This window comes from Neopelma chrysocephalum, unplaced genomic scaffold (assembly GCF_003984885.1).
Source record: "Neopelma chrysocephalum unplaced genomic scaffold, ASM398488v2 Primary Assembly neopelma1_75, whole genome shotgun sequence".
NCBI lineage: Eukaryota > Metazoa > Chordata > Aves > Passeriformes > Pipridae > Neopelma > Neopelma chrysocephalum.
This window is the reverse complement of record NW_020897736.1, coordinates 5,234,669-5,255,457: the sequence shown is the minus strand read 5'-3', so window position 1 is coordinate 5,255,457 and position 20,789 is coordinate 5,234,669. Positions and strand designations below refer to the sequence as shown.

The 20,789-nt window shown below is 43.0% G+C and overlaps 1 protein-coding gene across 3 annotated transcripts in view; it reads left to right on the top strand.

The window, feature by feature from the left end:
* The window catches only part of HOMER2 (homer scaffold protein 2), a 56,962-nt gene that overhangs the window by 8,614 nt on the left and 27,559 nt on the right, over positions 1-20,789 (top strand). For all 3 annotated transcript variants that reach the window (XM_027688373.1, XM_027688372.1, XM_027688371.1), the window contains exon 2: positions 15,930-16,086. In XM_027688373.1, coding sequence (XP_027544174.1) covers positions 15,930-16,086 — 157 coding nt within the window. The remainder of the gene's footprint in view (positions 1-15,929; positions 16,087-20,789) is intronic.

Here is a 20,789-nt window from a genome sequence, read left to right as displayed (position 1 = left end):
TAGACAGGACAGTGCCACAGTGCTCGTGGGCACAATGCACATCAAGGGCCCAAGTGCTGCCCTTGGGTATTCAAGAAGGAGATAAAAGTATCTTTGGACTCTGTTCATGTACATATAAAATTCAGTGATTGTCATAGTAATCCTCTCTCCTCCAGCTGGGATAGGGAGAAATTTATTCTTTTTTGAAATAATAAAGGAGATTCAGTTGCCTAAAACTTAACAGCACACAGATGAACGAGAGCTCTCTCTTTTCATGATTATTTTTTTTGACAGCTGTTTGTTGCTTATGTAGTCCAGTACAGGAGATAGCTAATTTGAAGTTGCCTGTTGTTTATAGTGGTTATAAACTTGTATTTAAAGTATCTTCTAAAAATGCTCATTCATAAAAATCAGTCAAATTTGGTTTATGATCCTTTTCAAGAAGAAAAGAAACTGGCTTGACTGAGAACAGGGATCTGTCACTTCACTACACCCACCCAAATTCAAGGGAGTTGAATTAAAAGCTTGAGTCTCTAATCTCAGTTACAATGAAACACAAAAGCTGTGGAGCAAGGACCAGATCCCACGCTCCAGAGAGGGAGTTGTTGGTTTGGGAGTTATTTGGGGTAGACAGGGAGGCTGCTCATCTCCTCCCAGGCAGATCCAGAAGTGTGTATGTGTCCCTGCTTCCTTGGGGAACTTATCTTTCCCCTCTGGGTCTCTTTCACCTTCCTCTGTGCTTTGGAGCGGGGAAAGGGCTGTTTGTGCACAATGTGAAATTCCACTTTGTCTTTTGAGAGATCCGAAGGACAAATAGTGTCTTTAAAGTTTCTGTGTGATCCTCAAAGACATTCCCCAGACAGAAAGTTCTGAGCATCTGTTTTTTGAGACCTTCAAAATTGCATATTATGGAAGATGCATCAGCTTTCAAGGACGTAGTCATGTGCAGTCTGATACTCCCAGCAATCTCTTTTGCCCTGTTTAGACTTTTCTGGGGAGAAAGGCTGTGGTTTTTTGCAGGGGGCTGTAGGGACAACTTCCTTCATCACCTCAACTGAAGCCTGAGGTAAACACCTCTCCTGTGGTTGTGGTTACCTGCTTTTCCCTCTACAGGGAAGGTCTGATCTGAATTTTTCAGCCTCAAAGTAATTATCCTGCATATGTATTGTTCAGATCTTCGCAAGAACTTTTCTCCATTGAGTTAGAAATTAGCATTTCAAATTCTATGGGGGAGAAGTTGCCAAAGTTTTTTATATTTTAAGCTTAGAATTTGGAATGGAATCAAAATATCTAATCCGCTTTGCATTCCCTGCTTGGTTTTTCCTCCCTGCCTTATGAATTGGCATCCTTGTCCTTAGAAGGGAGGGCAATATTGTGCAACTCTGTACAGCTTCTCTTGTTAAATATCAAGGTAATGTTGCCCTGATTTGCAACACTCTTTCCAATAACTGTTAAATTAGCACAAGTGAATGAGGTTGTACTGGAAAGAGATTGTGCTCGTCAACTGCTATACAGGATGACCTCTGAATTATTGGCCAGAAGAGAAAATAGACACACAACTGCTGGGAACGATTTGGGATGGTTCAGTGCTGTCTGTTATTCCATAAAAGAACAGCTGATTTCCATGAGTTTAACAGGTTGGTCCAAACTTTGCACCTTGCAGTTAAGTTACTTTTCCTCCCTTTCTTTTCTTTTTCCGTCTCCTTTTGGCACTTCTCCTTCCCCTGCGGTGACGTTGGAGCTGCCACTGCTGCCTGGGGGGAGGACAGCCTGGCTGGTGCCCAGGGTGGCAGCAGCTCCAAGCCTGGGTCAAAGCATTGGCTTGGAGGCTCATGGAAAAACACGGGGCAAGTCTGGGTTGTCTAGGGAGAAGTGGGCCACCAAAATGCTCTTTTGCTGCCTTTCAGGGGTGGTAAAGCTTCCTAAAAGAAAACTGTGTTTAGGGAGTCCTGTAATAGAGACCTTACAAATCAAATCGATTTAATTCTTAGGGTGCTAAAGTGTGAATGTGCGAAAAGCATAGTAAGAATTTCTCACCAGTTGGCACCTTATCCTCAGTGGCTGAGTGAGTACTCGATCCATTCTGCATACCAACACCAGGCACTAATTTTAGATCACAGGGACTATGAAGAGTGCAATTTCTGTCTCTTGACTTGCTGTATTTTACATATGGCAAGTAGGGGAAACTGGTGCCGTGAACTTTCTCCTCCATCAAGGGAGGTGGCTGTTTCCACTACCAAGAACTTACCTGCCATGAGCGTGCAAGCAAAACAAATTACTGCAGAATATAAAACATTATTTTTAATCCTATTTTAAAACAAATAAATGTTCAGAATTTTGTTCTGAAAATGAAACAAAAAAGTAATTTAAATTGTGTAATGTAGGTTGTTATTCTAGCATAAACATCTCTCTAGAATTTGAGCTCATTTTGCTCACATTTGTTTGGTATAAATAAGCAGTAACTGAGATCAGAAGCAGATCATGTCTCCTGCATGTATTGTCCCATTGTTAGAAGGGTGAATTCACTGCTGCATATAAATACCATAAAGGTATAAAACCTACATATAAAACCATAAAAAGTTCAAAACCCCGCAGCAAAAGTATCAGTAAAGGATGCAGCCATAAGCATTTTGTGTTGTCTTTGGGATGTGTCAGCGTGATGTGCTTTAGTTGCACTTGGTAAACACGTTGAGCTACCAGCTTTGTGCTGAAGGAGCACTGCAGAACTTAGCAATGGCTCACATAGTTGTCAGTGAGCGGGGTGAGCCTCTTGTCACCATCCATCTGGTTTGATTTGTTTTACAGGATTGCTGGGGTGTAGTTCTGTCCCCTCCCAGCTAATTCCTCTTTTGTGAGCAGACATGGGGATAACTAAATGTATATAGTGCATGTATAGTCATAGAATGGTTTGAGTTGGAAGGGACTTTGAAGATCATCTAGTTTCAACTTTGTCATGGGCAGGAACACCTTTCACTAGACCAGGTTGCTCAAAGCCCCATCCAACCTGGCCTTGAACACTTCCAGGGATGGGGCAGCCACAATCTCTCTAGGTAACCTGTTCACTGCCTCATCACCATCACAGGAAATAATTTCTTCCTATTATCTAATCTAAAGTTGCCCTCTTTCAGCATTTAGTCATTACTCCTTGTTCTGTCACTAGATGTCCATGTAAAAAGTTGCTCTGCAGCTCTCTTGTAGTCTTGTTAGGTACTGGAAGGCAGAAAATCCCAACTCTTTCAGCCTGTCTCCATATGAGAGGTGCTCCAGCCCACTGATTATCTTCGTGGCCTCCTCTGGACTCATTCCAACAGCTCCACATCCTGCCTATGTTGGGGCCCCAGACCAGGATGCAATACTCCAGGTGGGATCTCACGAGAGCAGAGTAGAGGGGGAGAGAATCAATTCCCTTGACCTGTTGGTCACACTTCTTGGGATGCAGCCCAGGATACGACTGGCTTTTTGGGCTGCAGGTGCATGTTGCTCAGTCAGTCCTAGTCCAGAGACCCTGTGTTCAGTTCCTCCAGTGTATTTGTGGTTTCTTTTCAACCAGAGAGAAGAAAAAGAATGAGAAAAAAATACCAGGAAAAGAAAGCGTTTGTATCAGTGCTGCCAGCTGACAGGGCAGCCGGCGTATCAAGCAGCAGATAGTGGCAACTAAATAAGGGCAAGGCTGAAGAGCTAAAATGAGTCCCGCAGTGCCCTGGCGCTCACACAGGCTCTGAGCTCCAGCTGAGGACCCAGCACACAGCCAGTTTCATCAATAACTGCGATACCCGCAGGCCCTGGAGCCTGCGTGGAACGGGAATCCTGGGAGAGAGCCCAGCCCCAGCGTGCCAGCCCATCCAAGCCCATTGTTTTTATCCCAGTTCACGGAAAAATTATTTCAGATCATCTCATCATTTCAAACATTTTGTTAAGTGTTAATATACTTTCAGCTCAGTGGAAATAATCACCATATGGCTGTAAGATTTGCCATCTGTCCAGAGATGCTGGAATACAATTAGTCCATGTAGTCCATTTATCAATCTATAAGTGACAATATTCACAGTCCTGGCAACTTCGGCTGCTGACAGAATCAGCACTTGCATAGGGCCTACCTGTCTGCCCTTATTACATCAATATATAAATGAGATGGAAAAAATCCCATCATTCAGCTGTGCCCTTCACCCTTGACACAAAGAAAAAAGTCTATATTGGTGTAAATGAGACTGAGGAAATGGTATGCCTTAATTTTTGTAGCACTAATTGGATTTCTTTATGTCTAACAGACCTTAATTTGATAAGGAAAAGACAGATTTACTTGCAGTTGTTCAATCAAGAGATACCAGCAGGACAGAGTGTGTCACAGGGGAAAAAAATACTATGTCCTCTCCTGTTGTATTCATTTCCAAGGTACAAAAAGCTAAATATTACAAACACAAGGAATGTCATCATTTGCATCATACAGGTAAGAATTTATTTTCAAGGTTTCTTGTTTGACTTTTTCTGAAGTTGGCTTTTCAGAAGAATGAATGATTTTTTTTTTTATGAAAAGGCCAAGGCCTTTTTGTTTTAAAGCTCCTAATGATCTGACAGTATACAGTTCTGACTTTTGACTACTCCTGCCAATCTCGCCCCGCAGGCATCCTAACATGGCCCCTCAGAACTGCCATATCCTTGAAACTGGAGTTAGATTTGGAATATCCAGAAAATAACTTGAACTCTTTATTGGGTTTTACTTATTACCCAAACTCATCTTGCATAATAAGTTTATAATAGGAATGTGTGTTATGTCTTGTTTATTCTACAAATTTTCAGCCAGCCCACACTAGTTTTTGAGATTCTACTGACAGGAGAACGTAACTTTTTTGCATACTTGCATTATAACACATAGTTATGGAACCTGCATAGCATAAAAAGTGGTGATACTTGAAATTAAATCCTTCCATAGCCCACACCTCATATAACCTGTACCTCATGTAACACACAAAGTTGGAGGCATTGATGTGCAGAAATCAGAAGTGCCAAGGGAGCAGGACTGCAGGGATCAGAAATAGTTGGCTATTGAGGTTCAGGAACTTCTGGGATAAGTTTCTCCCAATATTACCTGCAAATATGCACAGTTTGCAGTGTTAGCAAGCTGTAGGGGTTTGGGTTTGTGGGTTTTGTGGCAAGGGAAGTGGTGTTTGTTTTGTAGATACTGTGTTTCTCATGAATAACCTGTTGGTTATGCTTTTCAAATTAGTAGTTTTTCTCTCTGAAACTCAGGAGATTATCACAGTATCATTGCTTTTGCGCTGGGGCTGCTGACAGCTTTTTATACCAACAAATAATGTACATATCTGAGATCTGTACTGTAAATCTGATGGCAACAGATGGTGTTATATTTTTAAAGATCAAAGTGAATAATGTTAGCTTCTAAATGTTTGAAATTTCCTTTGTGGTTTTAACTGGAAGCAGAAGAAATGTGTCATTCCGTTATTTTACTGGCTGCTGGGAGATACATGAGTTTCAAGAACCGTTTCCCCCAGTTCCAGAGAGAGGTGCTGCCTGCATGTTAGCAGCAACCAACACACTCCGGTTGTTCATACTATTAGTCTATTAAAATCACCAGAAAATTGAAACCTGCTTCTTTTCAGATGGTCTAATTTAAACTGCATTGAGTGGGGAGTGAGGCTGGCTGTAGCCATGCCTCTGTGCCCAGCACCTTGCCCTTGCCTGACTGCAGCTGTGGGGTTCCTGGCTGTGAGCACAAGGGCTGTGCTTGCACTGAACCTCTCTTTGCTGTTTTTAATACACTATCTTTGGTGCTCTTGACTACCTTTGGTGATTTTTGTCTTCTAGATGACTTGCTCTGGTAGCATCAAATCAATTTAAACATGGCAGTGCTGTTGCTGTTGCCAGCCCGGTGCTGTTCTCAGCACAGGCAAGTTGATACACGCACTGAAAACCCCACGTGGGCATTGGATTGCATCTTTCTAATCTCTTACAGAGCAAATTGCTTATCCTTTAATTACTTTTAATTTTACATCCTTAAGTTTCATTAAAGACACGCAGCCTTGTATTAAGCCATCTGTTTGCACCCCTCTTCTTGAAGACTAACGAAGCACTCAGCCCTGAGTGTGTTATTAGCCCAGGTGCTCTGGCAGCAGCTCTGGGGGCAGCATGTCCCAGCACAGGGCACTTGCCCTGCCCTGCCTGTGCTCCAGCATGTGCTGGTGGCCATCAGGACCAGCAAAGCCCTATCGTTCGCTTCTGACGTTATGGCTGGTAGAATTCCTTATTTGATCCTTCAGGCAGTAGATCAAAAAGAGTTATACAACTTGTTCTTTAAACTGAACTGATTGGCTTTTTTTTTTTTCCCTAGTGTAAGTGGAAGAAAAGCCTCAGGGGAGAGCATTTGAATAGGGCATGGGAAAGCATATCGATAATTACATGCATGGATTAGTGCACAAAAGTACTCCCCTCCAAGGATCTGCTTAGTGCTGTGGCGTTTGAAATAATGGAGTCTTTAATCATATTATTTTGGAATAGTGAGGCTTTGATTATGCCACTGATTGAAATCAAGTTTTCAGATTGCTTTGTGCAAAGATAACCTCATCAGCCATGCAAATTCCTATAGCACGGGGGCTGGGGGAGAAAAAGTCCCAAACGTAAAGATGCTGCCCTGGTGGCGTCAGTGGATTTTACATGGACAAACACATTGTGTTTTACTTCAACCTTCTGTTTGCAGATACCTGTGCTTTGGTCATATATCCTTTGACATTTAGTCTCTTCGTTTTGTAAATAAACACCAAATAGCATGTACAGCCTCAAAGTACCCCAAGCCTTCTGCCATGTAGAAGTGCGAAGAGTTAAAAGTAGTAATAAAAGACTCCACTAGCATGTTAAAGGAATTTTCTGCTGATTTACAAATGCACTTCCTTTGAAAGTGTGTTTGCATTATTTCTCTCCAATGCCAACTGTAGATGTGTCTGATGTCTGACAGGGGGTGAGGAAGCCCAGGAGTGACTGGGGCTGCTGGCACTTCATTTCCCTGGCAAGGCCAGTGCTGGGGAGTCCTGGGCAGTGCTGGTGGGATGGGTGAGGGCTCTCAGGAGTACTGCCTCTTTTTGTATTCTCCTTGAGGAGCTTGATGCAGTTCAGGTCTGTACAGTGGCTTCTTATTTCTCCTTTGTAAAACAAACCAGGCAGCCCCCATGGTGTTTCATCTGTGCAGGAGAAGACTGATTGTGGCACAGGGCTGAAGAGCTGTGGTTTTGTCCATTTTCTGTTGGGCTTCTCTGACAGCAGTGGAGGCTGATGTGTGCCTTGTGGGGGTGAGCTGAGTGTTTCCTGCACATGGGGAACCCCTGGGCTGGTTCAGCCCTGTACATCCCACCACAATGAGCTTCTGTGGGGTGCCTCCTGCTCCAGCCACCTTTGTGTTGTAACAGAGCTCACTGAAAGCTTTCCAGAGCAGCCCTGAACATGTAAAATACAAGACCAGTGTGTGCTGGTGCTTCATCCTTCCCAGTGCCGGCTACATGGGGTAGATTTTGGTCTGTGTGTGCGGGTCTGTGATCCAGAGCTGGGGATCAGTGACATCCCCTTGTGCCCTGAGGTGGGGACTACAGACAAAGCACCGGGGAAGAATGTGCTCCTGTTCCTACAGACCTGTGCTCTCCACTCCAGGATTTACACTTTCAATTTACAATGGCATTTCTCACTGAAATATTACAACGCAAACATTGTGCCACATAGGAGGCTGTGCTAAAAGCATTAACTCCACTGAAGCTGGAGTGAACCCAGAGGAGGTGATTTTTAACCAAGCAAGAAAAATAGGATGACTCTGGAGGGCTGTTCATGTGCTGATCCAGACTCTTTTGTCACAAGGGTAGGAGAGGTGCTGGGTGTAAACAGAGTACAAGTATTTTTTCCAAAATACAGAGTTTGAATTTATGCCTATGCAAAGAGGAGACAGTGTAAACGTTACTGAGGGTGCAGATTTATGGATCCTTTTTCAATGCCTTCTCATGAAAAATCTCGAAATGGTCAGAGTTACATGACCAGTTTCATACCCATGTGTCTCAACTTCTTTTTTTTCCAATAAATAACCTTACCTATGGAGGATTAGTTCAGGGTCTTCTCAGTTCCTGTCACTTGTGTATAATTGTTTATTCACAGTGTCTTGAAAGGTTAATAGACCTCTGGAGATAGCCCCAAAATAAAGTGTGAGCTTTCTCACTGCCTGAGTTAAGCCTTTTAATTTGTGTATTGACTTCAGAAAGGCGTAATGGTATTGTGAGACCTCACAGATGTTACAATGATTTTCATGCTGAGAGCTTTTGTCCTCAAGATTTATTCTTTTGGATTTACTTAGCTGCAATTCAAAAATTAGTTTAATTAATGTCTGTGCTTTTAACAGACAATTCCTCTTTAGCTAGCTAGTTGTATTCTGATTTTTTTCTGTCTAAGTAACTGGCACTATTATGTTTCCTACAAATGCAAGAAGCACTTTTGCTCATTATATTCTGTTGAAATAATAATGCCTATAAGAAGGGAGCTAAAAAGATGGATTTTTATCGTGAATTTCATATATTTCTGCAGGTGAGTTGATATCAAATCTAGTATCAAGTGGGCACCAGAGAATCATGACTGGATATTTGAACGAGCTGCATGACCTTGCCCTTGATTAACACTGCTGCCAGATTCAGCACTTCAACCTCATCGTGAGGAGAGTGGTCTGCCTACAAAATAGGCATTTCAGCAGCTGAAAGACTGGAAAGAAGGACTTGGAGTAAATTCTATTTTAAAACTAGCTGTTTTTCTTCCTTATTTTCTCTCTTTTTAGGGGCAGTGTAATTTCTGTCCTAGTAGTCTGGGTTTTCCAGAAGTCATTCCCTGTACCTTCTGTGCACCCCCAATTCCACCCTGTGGCAGGGAATGCCACCTGGGAGGACAGGGCTTGGCTGGCAAGTACCAACCAAGGCACTTTCAGGAGTGCCTGCATGTTTTTTTTTACAGAGAGAATAAAGAAGAGCAAAACCTGGGAGCAGCTGTCCCCTGCTAGCCCAGTCCATCTCTCTGGCCAGTTTTCCCATCCCTGTGTACAACTGATAGCAAAGCCTCCCTCTTTTCTCTTCCCTGTATTGCTCAGGGTTGTGTCTCCATTCTTACAAGTAATTTTTGCCATGGAAATACCTGTGTGAGGAGGAAGGACTGTTTGCACTGCAGGACCAACAGGAGCTGGAGGCAGCTGGTTTACAGGGCTGGCATCCCATCCCACCCTCATCCACAGTGTGGAAGACCAGCTCTTAAAACCACTGATAGTTCCTCTCTGCTCTGTCAGACTGTTAATTCTTATAATCCTCTCTTTTGTTCAGTGGTGAATATTCAGCTGTTGATTTAGCCTTTTAAATTCAGGTAGTCAAAAACTTCCCTGGGTAGATGGGGTATAAAACTGCCCTGCAATGATAATGATAGCTAAGCTACAGAGAGGAAATGAGGTGATTTAATTTTATTTCCAGGCTTGCTAGTGTCTCTGTTATCCTGAGATGCCATCTCGCTCTCCCTGGCTGTTTCTTCAGGTGCAAAATGGAGCCATTACCCACCTGCTCACCTCGTGCTGAGTTTTGCACCCTTGCAAGTTGAAACAGGCTCTTCTTTGCTTCTGCCGGTTGTGTGGGCTGGCAGCCGGCACCAGAACCTGCCTGTGGCAGCTGACGAGATCTGAGTGACCTGGATTAATTAGCATATGGCAATTTGGGAAGGGAGCAAATTGCCTGCTTTTGTAATGCCAGTTTGCTGCTATCGCATCCAAAAAATGTGCAGGTTTAGCGTTCGCCTCTCCCCAGCTCCGCCTGTGCTGAGTGGGCCCAACCTGCTGTCCTGGTGCCTGCCCCCAGCCATGATCTGGGCAGTGATGGACATTGAGGTGACAGTATCTCAGGGATTGGGCTGAGACAGCTGAATTTGCTGTGTTGTGCTGAGTGTAAGGGGGATGCACTTGTCTTGACTGGAGTGTGTGCAGAGAGGTGAGAAGAGATCCTCTGACTTTGTCCTCGGTCATCATTAAGAAGCTAATTTTTGTGGTGTTCTTTTTTCTAAAAAGATTTTATCCAAGATGGCCCAAGTGTCCAATATGTAGAGGTAACAGGCTGGAGGATAATGGACTCTCATTTTTGCTTGGAGCAAACATTAGTGTTGTGCATAAACTGCAAGCGCTGTGCTGATTGCGGTATTGCGGTGCGTGACACCATGAACTGCAACTTCTGCCCGCAGCAGTTATGCCTTCATCAGAGGAATACTTTTACTTGGATTTTGGAGTTTTGGGGAAAGGGGTTGGTTGTCTTTTGAAGTTTGAGATGTGTGTGTATGAACTAGTGAGGAAAGTTATGGGTAGATGAAACAGTATTTTCACAGGTAATTCTTAGGCATCATAACTTGCCTGGGCTTTCATTGAGCTGAGTATTCCAAATAGGAGAAAAATCTCCATCTGTGAGATGCAGCAGTAAAACCTAGAAAGGCAAGGCAGCAGCAGCCTGGCAGGGCAGCTGTGCACCCTGAGGGACCCTGGGGACCCCCAGTGCTGGCACTGCTGTGGCTGAAGGGGGACATTCAGTGACTTCTGGGTTCTTGGAGGAGTGATTGGAGAGCTTGCTGCTTTCAAGGGGCGGGATAGTTACTCAGTTTTGTTTGGGACCAAAGGCATGAGTTTGCCTCTCTCATATGTATTAGCCTTTGAAGCTGTGCATGCCTTTTGGAGAAGTCAGAGGCATTGGTAATGCTGGGTGGCTTTGGGAGCTGGTATCGTGCTGTCCCACTGCCACACAGGAGTTGAGGGCAGCTAGTGTGACAGCCATGCCTGGGCAGGGGTGGTTTGGGAAGAGCACTCTTCTTTTTAGCAACATTGCTTATTTTTGGATGATCACAAATAAATACAAATGGCATTCCAAACTACGAGAAGTGAAGATGTACACAGAGGATTTATTCTTTTTATTGCACTGTCAGGCAGTAGTAGTGATATTCAATCCAAATAACTATTAACAACAAGTTTATCATGTTGTGTTTAGCAAATAGATTTTTTTTGTATCACGACCAGTGATAGGGGATATGTCACAAAGGAGGATTTTGCATTTGTATCTACTCTTTCTTGAAAGATCCTCATTATCTAATACTTGTTACAGCAAATCACTGCAGATTGCTGGAGCTGTCAGGTAGCATAAAGCTCAGTGTGTGCACAGTGCTGGTCTGTAGCAGGAAGCACCACGTTCGAAAATCTCTACACTGATGGGCTGTTTGCAGGCATGGGCATCCTCCACCAAATGGCAGATATATGAGGATGTGTGCTTTCAAAAAATAGTTTTATTTCAATTGATAAATTAGACAGCAAATGCAAGGCTGTCTACTATTAGTGTTGGGAGAGCACAAAAAATCCTGTCCTGTGAACTAGGAATCCTCATGGCAGAAATTTTAAGTGATCCGCTAATGAAATTTTTGGCAAAATGTGCAAATAGTGATTTTGCCTCTGGTGGAGTACCAGAGCTCCTATCACAACTATATTTGATGTTCCAGATCCTACAAAAATCAAAGGAGCTGCTTTGTTCTGTTTATTGTGCAGTCAGCGCATCCACCCGATGTGCACTGGACACACTTTGCGCATTTAAAAGTGTTTGAGTGCTGATCCCGCGGGCACCCACGTGAGTCACTGTGTTGTATTTACTACCAGAAAGGGTTGCTCCAGTACAGAAGTGTTCACATCACCAGTGCCTAGTTCGGAGCTGGAGCTGGTTCCACGTGGCCCCGCGCGTGGCTGGGTCCACGGTCCTGGCTCTCCCAGATGCCGGCTGTCTGCCCAGCCAGGGCTCTCCATGCTGCAGCTCCACCAGCCACCAGCATCCCACAGCCCTTAGGGTGCTGGCTGCCAGTCAGCAGAGGCTCTTTACAGCTGAAGTGATTTAAATCACTGGTTGTGCTCATGATTCAAGCGATAAACAAGGAAATTCAAATTAAATAATTTGAACTTTTCCTAGGCGAGAGCTCATTCCCGTTGATTAGGAAGAGTAATGTAGAACACATGGCTTGCAGCTAGTCACACACTTGTAAAATTTGGCGTGGTTATGTATTAACCAGAAAGTGATACTGTATCTCTCACAGCTGTGCAGCAGTTAGTTAGCTTGAGAGTCTCGGTTTTCACTTTTTAAATTCTTCAGAAAAGGTTAATGACATTGATGGAGAATGGTTGTTTTTTGCTTGAGATTTGTCTCATATGACACAAGGACAGAAATTAAAGGTCGACTAAAATGTGTAAAACCATGACTTGAAAATTGAGATTATATTTATAAAACATGCTTGCCATATTTAATAATAAAAAGCATTTTCTGTCTTAAATTACATTACTAAACAAAGAACTATTAGGTGTAATTTTCTACTTTTCGTTTTCTACTTTTCAAGCAGCTTTACTCTAAACAGTGGATGTTACTGTCTAATTGATTTTTAAACAGTTGGGGTTTTTTTAAAGAGTATTTAATCAATCATTAACAACTTTGGTTAAAATTAATGAGATTTTAAACATTCATAAATTCTCTTTGCCTTCTGATGTGCGGGTCCACAGCCCAGCTGGCAGTGCTGCTGCTCCCTGCCTCCCCGGGCAAACTGGCAGCCTCATGGAACGACCAGCTCACGGGGCTCAAACCACGCAGCATGTGCTGTAGGAGCTTCGAGTTAGCATTGCTGCTGTTTTATCATAAAACTTGATAAATCCCTGATAAAATGAAAATGAAAGGAACCCTGGGAAACAAAGTTGTTACTCTACTAGTAAAGTGCTTTCTTGAATGTCAAAAGCTGCGAGTTACACAGAATAATCCGTCTCAATTTGGAGCTCTGTAGGACCCTGATAAAGTGTTTTAAAAGTATCTAATTCAGCGTTTCATTTGAAAATTGAGTGCCACAGTTTTATAGTTTCCTGCGTGTGTCTCAGTGGTCAAAGGAGTTTGGGATGCAGTGAAGGAGGATGTTTCCCCCCGTGTTAAAAGCTGTACCACTGGAGTTTGTCGATGCTGTTGCCTTTCCCAACCCTCTGTGGTGTGTTGGAAGGTGTGGTGGCACCGGCTCCCGGTGCTGGCTCGTGGGCCCTGGCAATGGGTTTGGGCTCCTTGGAGTAAGAGCTGAGCATAGACCTGCAGCAGGGCAGACACAGCCACAGAAATGCATCTTCTTAATTATTATGAGGCAACGCTGGGAAATCCAGGAGGCTCTGTCCTGGGGGTGCTTCCTCTTCTCCAGGGGGTCAAAAATCAGTCCTGGGGCTTTGCTGCCTTGTAGAGCCACCTATGGCAGAAAGGTCAGAGGCAGGTGGAGCATCAAACTGGCCCTTCCAAATCTGAGTCTCAACAGAAGGTCAACAGCTCGGTTACCTCAAATGAGTTAAAATGCTTAAGTTTACACATTGTATTTTCCTATTTTTAATAATTTATCAACTAGCAACTATCACTGTGAGTGTTACAGCTGCTGTTTGCACACGGGAAGACAAAATGCGGGGGGGGGGTTTCGTTGTTGTTTAATAATCATAAGATTTAGAAACGTATGTTTTGCCTTTACTTCTTAATAAAAGCCCCACGTAAAAGGATAGTTGACTATCTCAAGCCTTGAGCTTAATTATCCATTAATTTATCCACTTGGATACATGTATACAGCTCCCGTTGACAGCAGTGGCTGCTTCAAGACTCCTGAAGAAATGGAGATAGATGGTTGTGGGTTTTTTTCCTTCATTCTACTTTTATTATCTCCAGATTTAATTTATATGCTTACTGCTCCTGCAGCAAAGAGGTCAGGCATAGTTTTAACAGTGTTTTCTGGTATCGTTAAGATGACATAACAGAGTTAAAGTTGTTCGTGGAGTAGGTTTGCGTGGAGGAAACTTTGGAAAGTTTAAACTGTGATATTTAGGTCATATTACTGTAGCAAAACCAATTTTTAGTAGAATCAACTAAAAATACAGAACTGAGTAAAAGGCAAAATAAATTCAAAATTATCCTTCACTCGGGGAAAGTACATATTTTTAAGATTAAGCAGCTTGCGAGAAACTTCCCCTCCCTGCATTCATTATTGCAGACAAACTCCATGACCTTCGTGGGTGTTACAGTGCTAATCCAGTGTAATGGATGTTGGAAATACTTTTAAATGGAGACCTGCCCTTTCTTTCCTCCCAGCTGAGGATGGCGTCTATATTAGCCTGTGAAATGAGAGCTGGGTTCAGTGAGTTACTGATAAGGAAGAACTGAAGCAAATGCTACTCTTTGACAGCTGTAACATGACAGTCCCATTCTAATTTCAGTGTATTTCAAGTAAGTATTTTACATGGTTCAGCACAACTGTCCATCCAGAAATGGAAAAATGTAGAACTCTGCATAAGTCTTGCAAGGAGAACACCACTGTTTCATTTTCTCCCTCCTGAGGCCTTGCTGGGATTTACTAGTTCACTCCATCACTCCACTGAGCTAATTCTACTCTTAAATCACTTTATCTGTTTGATATTTGCAAATTTTCTCCCCTCAATTTTAATTTAACTGCAATGATTAAGATCACGTGTGAGGGTTTATATGGTTCCTACATATGATACCCAAAGTTGTTGTGTTCAAAAAATGCATAAGTGGCTATACAAGGAGCTGAAGATTATAGAAATCTTAATAAAAACATAGTTCCAAAACTATGGGACTGAGAATAATAGAAGATAATTATTTCTATGAGCAAGAAAGAGTAACATATGAGAACAAGAGATCTTTCTGGCCTTTTGCCTACCTCTTTTCATTTGCTTTGTGCAAAATTCATCCTGGCAGCCTTTTCAGTTTCCATGTGGTCAACATGCTAGGTGGTAACTCTTGTAGTACAATAGTTTTTGAATCCTGTCATAATTCTGTCAAGTGTACCTATTCATGATGTGATATTTTGTATGGGATAAGAATATACTGAGCAGTACACTTAATACAGAACATTATATACTGCAGCTTTTAGGAACCAAAAACATAAAAATGTATATAAAAGCGCAGCAGAGCTTGATTTGCAGTTCACTTCTACTGCTAAACTTGGATTAAAGGTCTAGTTGGAAGTGAATTTAGTTTTATGGCATTTAAGTAAGTCTTAATTCTGATCTTTAGCCTGGATGCCTTTTTGTGTATCACATTTGTTTCTTTTGGTCCTTTGCCTTCTCTGCTTTATGTGTGATTTGCATTGTCACGTGTTGATGGTAAAACAAAACCTCTCCACTGTGTGCACAGTTTTCTTGATGAGAAAAACATCCAAGGAGAGCTGGTGCTTAGGAACGGGGTGTCAGGAGTGGTACATCATCCACTGAGAGCTGAACTAAAAGGCAATATATATATCAGCTCTGGGGTTTGGTTGTGTTTCTTTTTTCCCTCGCTTCCCAGGATGATTGACTGGTTTGCATCTGATGAAATTTTCATGCACGTCCGCAGAGCAGTGGGATCCTGAGGAGAGAGATTAATATTTCAGTAATTGTACCACGCCTGTAGGTCACTGGGGTCCTTGGTGCATCCACAGAGGAGCCCTGGCTGTAGGTAGCAGTTAACAGGAATGTTGGTAGGAGGAAATCCAGCTGTGGGGGGCTTGTTGCTTCTGGCAAAATATGTGGATGGGAAAAGAAAGAATGCATGTGAATGTCCTTTCCTGCAAATAAGTGTTTTGAGGAAGAGGTGGGTACTGAGTTAGTATAATGCAGGGAGGAAAAAGCTGATTGTTTCTCAGGCTATGGCAGTAACTTTAGGGTGCTGAATGTCACTTAGTGATGCCAGGGAGAGGTACCCAAGGCTGGATCATGGCTTGGCAGAGTCACTGCTCTGTCTTTTCATTTGGGGGATTGCCAGGCACTCTCTGCCTTGTGCTTTCAACATGCCTGGTCAAGGCTGGGCTTCTGGAACATTTCATCTTCCGCAGACTCATGCATCCATTTCTCCTGTCCCTCCCTATTCCAGAGAACAGCCCATCTTCACCACCAGAGCCCATGTCTTCCAAATTGACCCCAGCACGAAGAAGAACTGGGTTCCTGCAAGCAAGCAGGCTGTAACTGTTTCCTACTTCTATGACAGCACGAGAAACAGCTATCGGATTATCAGTGTGGATGGAGCCAAGGTAGGAGGCTGGTGGTACCCCGGCATGTTTGCTGTGTGGAGCGGGGCGTGACTGTCAGCCCTGGCTGGAGACAGACATAGAGGGGCTGCATTAAACACTTAAGTTCATAAATACTCGTTTTTTTGTGTAATCCATTATGGAGACTTGCAGTGATAATTGGAAAAACACAGGGCACCTGAAAAGTGATTTTGCCCAACTTAAATGATTTTGTCTCTGACTAATTTGGGTTCATGATCGTAATGAGCCAAGAGCCTTAAGTGTCCAAATTGAGCCTGATACAGTATCTAAAACAGCCACCTATATTGGGTAGATAAGGCTGAGGCCTTTTTGGTAAAAAAAATTTTCTTTTTAAAGGGAATGAGGAGACAGATATATGCAGACTAGAGCTTTTAATGTAAATGCCAACTGCATATTCATTTTTGCCTGGCTGAACTATTCACAGGTTAGTACTTAATTTTCTTTAGCTTTTGCACTGGAGTTCATCAGCCTTAGGTGACAAGTTTGACATGAAGGCTCTGCCCCCACATTTTTTCTTATTTTGTTTTGCGTTGCCAGAGAGTGTGCTGAAGTATTTCCTGTAAGAATCCCGGTCAGTTGGGTTGAATAGGTTGCTCAGACAACTGTTTGTACTACATACTAGATTTATCCCTCTGATTAGGCCCTCCAAGGTCACTTGATGAGTGACCACTTTGCCCTAGCAGACCCCAGTCAGAGGTATAAGTGAAAACATTTTAGTCATGTACAAAAATCATTGGTCATTTCTGTCAAAGCACAAACCACAGGGCAACAAGATGAGTTCACAGCCTGTTTATCTGCATTCCTGTTTGGATGAGGATGTTAAAATATCACTGTTCTGGGAGATAGAGATCACAGAAATCATCCCTTAATAAAGCTTTTCTATTTGTCATGCCTATTTCACATACTTGTTTTTCCAAACATCTCCTGTGCTATATTTGGTTATATATTGGCTTATAAATCAGCCGTACTGCCTGCTTAAATTGATGGTAATGTCTCATTGACACCGGTACAGCATTAATACATCCCATCATTATGCTGTTTGTGCTGGTGTGCTCATTCCCAGAAATGCCAACTCTCTGCCCCGGTTTGCAGCAGGCACACACAGCCCCTGCAACTTGCTGGGGAAAGCTGAGCCCCCCCCCAAATTTGCTTATACCCGTGGATGCCTCTGCTTGGCAGAAGCTGGTGCTGGTGGTAGTGGGCTGGTGTCTTTACAAACCCAGGCGAGTGTGACTTCCAAGCCAAAAGTGCTGTACTCGCAGCAGTGGGTTGCCTGATTTGTGGCTGTGCATGCACGCATTAAAAGCAATTAATGAAAACAAAGTAATTACTGTATGTGGCAGGCGAAGCTGCAGGGCAGTGTATGCCCACAGCCAGAGCTCCTACCCAGGGCTGTGACTGGAAAGTGTGTGCTGAGAATCAGGTGGGCATCTGGGCTTTGCTTTGTAATCTGTCCAAAAGTCATTCAGAAGGAACAGCCCCACCTCCCCACCCCCATTCTGGTATGTCCCAGAAGAAAGTGAGCGTTCCATGGTTTGAATTCTCCCGTGGGGCTTCCCAAGCAGGAATCAATTGCTGGCCACATAAATTATTCCTCTTGTATTGAATCTTTGCTGACTAAGGAACAGGTTGAGAGGAGATGCTGCCTTCATACTCACCTCTGGAGAGTCCCGTGACCCTGCATGTCCATTTTAAGAGTGCTAATTTGGGAAAAAATTGGTGACTATGCCCAAATGAGTTAAAAGTTGCATTTTTCCCCTCAACCAATTATTGTTTAGTGTTTTGACCTACTTTTCCAGGCAAAAATGAAACTGGGTAAAATTGTGAGGAAGAATATAGACAGCTTCAGATGATGGTGTCCTGCTTTCTGTACATTTCAGTTATTAGAATGAAGTTTTCTGTGTGTTGGCAAATACCAGATGGATTAGCATCACAGCATCACTGCGGGCAGGAGTTATCTCTGTCTTAAGGACAAAAAAGCTGAAGCTCAAGTAAATGAAGGGACTTGGCCCTAGGAGGAAGGTGGTGACAAAGGACATGTGTCTCTTGAAACTCTCCATCCTTGTCTGAACTGCAAAGGGGCTGTTCTAACAGTTTATTTGAGACAAACATATGCAATGCACATTGGCTTGCAGAGAAATCTCAGTTAAATCCAACTTGTATGCAGCTGTTGGATTAATTTGGTAGGTTTTTTTACCTTACATTGACATTATATAGTAACAATAAAAATGTTTTAAGGTGATCAAGACCACAGGGCACTTCACTTAAATATTGCTCATTACCTGGTTGCATAAGCTTTCTTTTACTTGTAGCATTCACCGTGTCGCTCTGGGCAGCGTGTTGAGTTGCAGAGGAGCACAGGGCTGCTGGACCCTGTTAGTGCTGCTGTCGTGCCAAGCACAGGGCAGGCTGTGTAATGTCACCCTGATGAGTATTTCCTCCTGCTGCAGCACTGACCTGATGGACTGTGATTCTGGCAGAAGTGGCTTCCTCAGGCAGCTTCTGCTGTCCTCAAAGGTCCAGAGCCTCTGCAGTCCCCTGTCCTTCAGCCCCATCCTCTTGCCTATTTCCTTCTTGCCCCTCATCCCCACACACCTGGGGTGCAGGAGGATGGGGAGGGGTGCTGCAGGGCAGAGGGGAGCAGCAGGATTTTGCAATGGACTTAAAGAGGGGGATTAAGGGAACTGCTGAGTCCATGTGTTTAAGGGTATAAATATTGGGAGCTCATTTTATGAGCCTGGCTGGCAGAAGGGCAGAGGAGCTGCTTGGCTCTGCTGCCCGGCACAATACAACACTGCCTTCACATCCTTACCTCTTTGCCAAGTGGTGGGGAAGGACAGGAGGGCCTGGCTGGTACACGTGGAGGTGGTGAGGATGGACATTGCAGCAGAGAAAAATGGGATAGAAAGAGAGGGGGGTAAAGATAGGAAGCAGAGCGAAGTCAGGACAGCTTAACTCTTACCTTGCAGAGGGATGTGCAAGAGTCTTATGCTGAAAACCAGGAGTCACATATGGAGGGCAGCCAGGAGAGGGTGTACATCTTCAGGTGCAAGGTTTCTTCCAAATCCTCTCAGCCCAATTACAAAAAAACCCCACTGAAATGCCTGGGGAATCAAGCAGCACTGCATAGTGGAGATCCTAGATTCAAAACAGTTTGTACCACTTTAATTCCTCGTGTTTGCAAAGCTAGAAGAGAACAGCTATTATAATTCCTGTGTCTTTGACAGAAAAACAGGTGCTGTGGAGAGTATCTTACACTTTATAGCAAAAGATTTCACAGGTACTATAAAAGAATGCGCTGAATGATCTTAACCAAGATACCATGACCAAACAAGGGAATAGATTAGTATATCTTTTAATTACATAGTAATTTACTTGTATGTTGTCAAGAAAGTAATTTCATCATGATGTTTTAAGAGGTTTCTAGCCAGAGGCTAACTGTGGCATAATGAATGGTGGAGGAAATGATACAGTAAAATGCAAGGGCATACACTGATTCAGAGTTAATGATGCAGCCAAAAGACTTCACCGTGTGAAAGTGTTCAGTGTTGTGGGCAAAAGTCAACCCTGTTGAAAAATGACAAAATACATTGATGGTGCAGGGAGAATGTGAACTTGTAAGTGCCCAACTGCTGTGCAGTGTGTGGGGAAAGCCACACACAAGGCTCCTCATTAAAAGTGACCTACATTGATCTGTCTTTTTGAGGTGAAAAGAAGATTTGAAAAGGTATGAAAAAGAAGGTATGAAAAGGTATGAAGGTATGAAAATTATGCAGACCAATAGCCTCTATCATCTTCAGGAATAATGCATGGTAGTTCCCACATTGGTGGGTTTATTTATTTTTTATAAACTGGAAATATGTGTTATCTAAACAGTATAGAGAAGGGGGAAAGGAATTTCAGATGGAAATATAATCCCTCATAAACAATCTTCTGCCCTCATTTTCAAATGTTCATATGTTGTATTTCTACAGAACTTGTGATTGCAACGTCGTTTTTCTCTTTTGAGAAATGAGTTGTTAACAAGGAACATAAAGCTATCTTAAAAATAAATAGCCAGCAATAAAGCGTATGGTGAGACATACTGAGTTGGCAGCAGTGAAGTGACGCAGCAAGAGTCATCTCAGATGCCAGTCCTAAGTTGTCTCTGAGAGATGCTTAAACAGATGACTAGAAAAAATGAAAATCAGGGTTTAAAAGATGACTAGATTGCAAGAGTAATTGTGGTAAATACATGATACAGGAATAAAGACTGTGTTTCAGGGAAAAAAACCTAGCTGTCTGACACTTATTCCCAGTTACTAGATCATTTAAGAATTTATTACCTGACAATTACCTTGAATATTGGAGAGCAGCAACTAAGTTGGGCATAAGTGTGTGGAAGTACTGAAGAGAGAACCAGAAAAATTGCTGTGCTGGGAAAGCAAAATCAGTGGGTCTATTTCTGAAGTAAATTGCAATTACTGAGAACAAGAATATGGGCCAAATTTTGCCAATCAGTATTCACATAATTCTCCCCAAAGCAAACACAGGGCATTTTAGGGTGTGATGAAGCTGTTTGATTTAATGGTATATATGCAGCAGACAGTGTGATTTCCAGAGCACAATGAAGCTGCCAGGGACAGAGCCCCAGCAGCCTGTGGCAGCAGATATTTAGTGAGGTAAGAAGGGGTGATATGTAAGTC